We start from the raw sequence: 4987 nt of genomic DNA, 5'->3' as shown, positions 1-4987 counted from the left end.
CTAGGAGGTGGGGTCTATGAGCTGTGTCTCCGTGGAGTACATGAGGCCGGCCTGTATGGGGTGGTTTGGGGAGGGACCAACGAGACCTGCCCCCCACACCACCCCTTGGCACAGTTACTGCTCCCATGGCGGGGGAGGGGGGGGGACAAGTCAGAGGAGCAAACTCCAGGATCAACCCAGTGTTAGTTAACACAGAGGACAGGTTCCTGGAACAAACAGGCTGAGGAGTCACAGAGGGCTGCCTCTGCCCAGGGCCTGAACAGCAGATGGGAAGAGGTGAGGGGGTCTAGGGATGGAGGCAGGGAAGGAACTCGGATGGCTTGGGGAGAGAGTGAGGCGTGAAGGAGGGTGCCCCTGCCTGGCTGGCCAAGCCTGTTTCCTTAGGAGCCAGGGGATGAGGGAGTTGGGCCCACACTATACGCTCTGGGGACCTGCAGGAGGGTGGAGGGTTGAGCAGTTGGCTTCCAGGACAGCACTTGCCAACATCCCCTGCCCCCTCCCCTAGGGCTGAGGGCTAAGAGCTGGGCCCCAGCAGTTGATGGGGTGTTGAAGTTTATGGTGCCAGGCGCCCTCTAGTGGGCTTAGGGGGAACAGCGGTCAGGTACCCCAGACAGAAGCGCTGGCCTGGGGTACCTCCTGGTAGACAGATTCTGACTTTGAGGGCAAAAGAGCTGGCAGTTTAATAAATCATACCTTGGAGAGGTATGGCACCTCACTTCCATTTCCATGATTCGTAGCAGCTGCTTAAAGGACATGTACAGAGTGTTCTAAGGCCTAGTTCACTCAGTGGGGGAGTCCGTCATAAATAAAGTTGACCATGGGCAAGTCCTCAGACCCTGGAGTTCCTGAAGGTGACTGCCCTCTGTAGCCCGAGCACCATCCCCTCCCCAGGCTGCAGTAAGTCAGAGGACAGGTCTGGAACGAGGGATGGGGGTGTCACTGTCCAAATGACCTGGGGGTGCTGAGCAGGAGGCCATTCACAGGTTCTGCCTGCTCACCCCCAGGCAGCCACAAATGGGGTTCAGGTTTATTAGAACTCAGGGTGCTGAGTTCCTCAGACTTTGTCCCAGGCTCCCAACAATGGGGAGGCCTTGGTGGAGGGGAGTCATCTCGGTATTTGGGGTGACCCACAGCACCTCTCCCAGCCAGGACAGGATGTGTAAGCGAGAGAGGAGGCAGCTTCACCGGCTTACACATTTATTGAACCAGAGGCTCCTGGGACAGCAAGAGGACCAGGGAGGGGCCAGGCCTTCAGGCTTCTCTCCCCTCTTCCGGCCTTGAGCTCCAGGTAAGAAGCAAAGGCAGAGCTGTTCTGTGGCATGAAGAGTCCAGGCAGGATGTTCCACTGTCTGGGGTTTGCGTGCCAAGTGCTCGGAGCCCCTCACAGCACCTTGCCTGGGTTCATGAGGCCTCGAGGATCCAGTGTGGCCTTGAGCTGCCGCATGGTCTCTATGCCCACAGCTCCTACCTCCTCCTGCAGCAGCTGCCGCTTGCCCAGCCCAATGCCATGTTCCCCTGTGCATGTACCGTGGAGTGCCAGCGCCCGCCTAGGAAGCAGTGAAGAGACCATCAGCAGGGGGCTCCTCCCGCTCCCCTCAGTCTCCCCCACCTCCCTGGCCCGGACTTTGCTCTTACCTGCCTAGTTGCTGTGCAAAGGCCTCAACCCTGCGGAGCTCCTCGGTATCCTCCGGGTCTACCAGCAGGATGCAGTGGAAGTTGCCGTCGCCCACATGTCCAACAATGGTTCCTGGAGGCCCAGAGGACCCAGCTGCTGCTCCCAGTCCAGCCTTCCCCCCTCCCCCTACGCCAGCAGTGGGCAGGCAGCACCTGTGAGCCCCGAGGCCTTCAGGTCCTCCTTGGCCTGTACCAGGATCTCCGGCAGCCGGGAGATGGGCACACAAACGTCAGTGGCATAGCCCTGGAACGGGCAGGCCTGTGAGATTCTCCCCTCACCCCCTGCCTGCCCAGAGGTAAGGGGTCACAGGAGTCAAGGTCTAGGGGGCTTGCCTGCTCTCTAGGGCTGTTTACCCTGTACAAGATGATGGCTGGGGCGTGTTCTCCAGACACTGTCAGCCAAGGCTTCCACAGCTCTCTGCTCCCCACCCTTGCTATGGGAAAGGCTCCCAATCCCCCTTTCCTGTGCCCACGGCCTGGCTCAATGCTGAGGCCCCTCCTGAGGGTTTGGCAGACGACTCTGCTTTCCCTCTAATGGCTAAGGGGGGGCCGTTCTGCCTGCTGTGGGCTTAGCCTGCTGCTCTGGACACCAAGTTAGTGGGCTGAGCAAAGGGTCCATGGGTGAGCCGTGGGTCCCACTTCCCCTCAGCCCAGCTCACCTTGCAGCCCGGCCGCAGGGCCAGGGCTGCGTACCAAGCATTGTGCCGGGCGGCCCAGAGCCGGCTGCGCTCCTCCGCCTCCTTAGCCCAGGAGAAGTGGAAGGCTCCATTGGACTGGGTGATTTCCTCTGCAGGGGACGGGGGAATTGACTCCAGACCCTACGCTGGGCAGCCTGTGCCCTTGCCCCGCAGCTCCCCAGCACACCTGTCCGCTGCACCTGCTCCACCAGGGCCTGCTCTGAGCCATGGAACTCGAGGAAGCGCGTGGGTGCCACGCAGCAGTCCAGTTTGCTGTGCCTGTTGCAGGCGTCCATCATGACCTCATCCAGGAACTCTGGGACCAAGGAGAGGGCAGGTGAAGTGAGGGCTGGTCTTCAAAGGGGGCCTCTTCTGATAAGCCCACCTGGACTGCCCAGTTCCCAGCTCACCAATGCGGGCCACAGGTACTGCAGCCTGGAGGATGTGCACAGTGCTATCCACGGCCGCCTGGACACTGGGGAATGCACAGGTGGCGGCCACCGTGGCCTCGGGGGCAGGGTGCAGGCGCAGTGTGGCGGCTGTGATGAGGCCCAGGGTTCCCTCCGAGCCCACAAAGAGCCCGGTGAGGTTGTAGCCAGCTGCGCTCTTCCTGGGCCCCGGGGACACACAGGTAGGTGAGTGCCCAGGCCACGTGACAACGGATTTCTGATGAGAAGTCTGGAGCCAGAAGTTGGGGCACTGTCCCCAGGCCCCTGCCAGGGCTGGTACTGAGCCCGAAGTTGGGGTTGCCCCCTCGGCTCAGACTGCCATCAAGGCATAAGTTCCCTGGCACAGACGATGTAGGCCTTGTGCAAGAACAAACTCCACTACCATCAGCTTTGTCCCATGTGACCGTTTCAGAAGCCCGGCCGCCTAGGGGAGATGCACAATCTCTGTGCGGGGCGGGTGCTCACCGGTAATGACGGCCCTGGCCCGCGGTGTGAAGCAGCTGCCCGCCAGGCAGCACTACCTCCAGGTTCAGCACGTTGTCCCGAATAGTGCCATAGCGCACGGCGTTGGTGCCTGAGGCCCCCGTGGCTGCCATGCCACAGAGAGAGGCGTCTGCACCTGGGTCTGGAGAGGGCAGGCAGGAGGCAGCCTGGGGCTGACACCCAGGGGCAGAAGGGACCCCGCAAGCCCCCAAAAGAGCCTTGCCTCCAGGGAGCCCTCAGGGTCCCAGCCTACCCACAGGAAACCAGAGGCCACTGTCCCGCAGGTGGGTGTTGAGCGCTTTGCGGGTGACGCCGGGCTCCACCACCACCGAGAAGTCTTCTGTATTCAGCCCCAGGATTCGGTCCATGTGGGTCAGATTGAAGCAGACACCACCCTGGCAGGAGGGGTGCCAGGGGTTAGTTGACCTAGTTTTTCTGCCAGCCACAGGCCCCAGGCCCCCACCTTGAAGCTGACCTCCCAGCAGCCAGACTAGATCCTCAGATGGCAGGTAAGGAGGATTGGACCCGAGCCACCAAGCAGAGTGTGTGGGGGGGGCATAAATGTGACAAGTGTGATGGGACCAGGGAGGGGCCACCATACCTGCACAGCACAGACACCGCCCTCCAGCCCAGTGCCTGTGCCAAAGGGGATGATGGGCATGCCTTGGCTGTAGCACAGGGCTGCCAGCTGGCTGACTTGCTCCACATTCTGGGGCCACACCACGGCGTCCGGAGGTTGGCACCTAGAACCAGACCCTCAGCAGTTTAGGGGGGCATGAGACCCCCTGGTCCTGCTCAGGATCCCTGAGGTATTATAGGGCCTGGGACTGCACATGGGGCTGGGGTATGGAGGAGAGAATGCCAGCTACTCCAAAACAAGCGGTTGGGGGAGAAGCCATCCCAGAACCCTCACTCTCAGCCAGGGGCTCTGACAGAGGAGGGGACCCCCCACACACACCTGTGCATCGACTCATCGTGCCCATGTTGTTGTAGGACCGCAGCAGCAGTAGACACATGGGAGCTCCCCACAACTGCCTTCAGAGCCTCCAGAAAGTCCTCGCTGAGTTTGCCCTGCAGGAAAGAAACACTTGGGGCCACAGGCCTGCCCCTGGGGCAGGTGGGGGTGAGGGGCTGGAGTGGGAGAGGGGCTGCTAGCATCTCTGGCCTCCTCTGCCTGCCCCCCCGACACTGCCTCCAAGGCCCAGGCCTTGCCAGTGGGCCCCCCAGAAGCAGATCCACTCTGCAGGTATGCCCCTTTCCAAACAGAACCACGGGCAGTGTTTTACTTCAGAAAAACTGCCACTGGACGAAAAGAACCAGATTCACTCTACAAAAAGGTTCATCAGCAGGGTTCCATAACATAGCCAGTCCTGCCTCAGTGACTTGGAAAAGTTACTCATCTCTGCCCCTTCTCTAAGGCCAGCCAGGCACTGCTCTAAGCACGCCAGGGTCAGCGCTTGAGAAAGGAAGGACAGGAAGAAAAAGCTCCATTGCCCACCAACTACGGTGCCCCGGCCCCATTCGGCCCTGCCTGGGGACTTGTAGGGCTCTTAGAGCCTTTCTGGGGCTTTCTGCCCATTTTACAGATGGGCAATCGAGGCCAGCGAGTCAAAGACAGAGCCTAGCCTAGAACCCAAGTTCTTGCCTCCAAGAAACGCTTTCAAAAGGTGTGTTTACATCTGGGCGCCCCAAAGGGACACCCTG

General features: G+C 60.8%; 1 protein-coding gene across 1 annotated transcript in view; it reads right to left on the bottom strand.

Moving 5' to 3' along the window:
* Nucleotides 1-1180: 1180 nt before the first annotated feature.
* Nucleotides 1181-4987, bottom strand: part of LDHD (lactate dehydrogenase D) — a 4182-nt gene continuing 375 nt past the window's right edge. The window contains exons 2-11 of the mRNA XM_006755759.2: nucleotides 4242-4354; nucleotides 3885-4026; nucleotides 3537-3678; nucleotides 3266-3425; nucleotides 2762-2961; nucleotides 2539-2667; nucleotides 2334-2461; nucleotides 1828-1918; nucleotides 1636-1747; nucleotides 1181-1547 (exon numbers count right to left, since the gene is read on the bottom strand). Of these exons, the coding sequence (XP_006755822.1) occupies nucleotides 1382-1547; nucleotides 1636-1747; nucleotides 1828-1918; nucleotides 2334-2461; nucleotides 2539-2667; nucleotides 2762-2961; nucleotides 3266-3425; nucleotides 3537-3678; nucleotides 3885-4026; nucleotides 4242-4354 (1383 nt within the window). The 3' untranslated portion in view covers nucleotides 1181-1381. The remainder of the gene's footprint in view (nucleotides 1548-1635; nucleotides 1748-1827; nucleotides 1919-2333; nucleotides 2462-2538; nucleotides 2668-2761; nucleotides 2962-3265; nucleotides 3426-3536; nucleotides 3679-3884; nucleotides 4027-4241; nucleotides 4355-4987) is intronic.

This window comes from Myotis davidii, unplaced genomic scaffold (assembly GCF_000327345.1).
Source record: "Myotis davidii unplaced genomic scaffold, ASM32734v1 scaffold453, whole genome shotgun sequence".
Taxonomy (NCBI): Eukaryota; Metazoa; Chordata; class Mammalia; order Chiroptera; family Vespertilionidae; genus Myotis; species Myotis davidii.
Note: the sequence above shows the minus strand (reverse complement) of the source record. Positions and strands in the feature narration are given on the sequence as shown.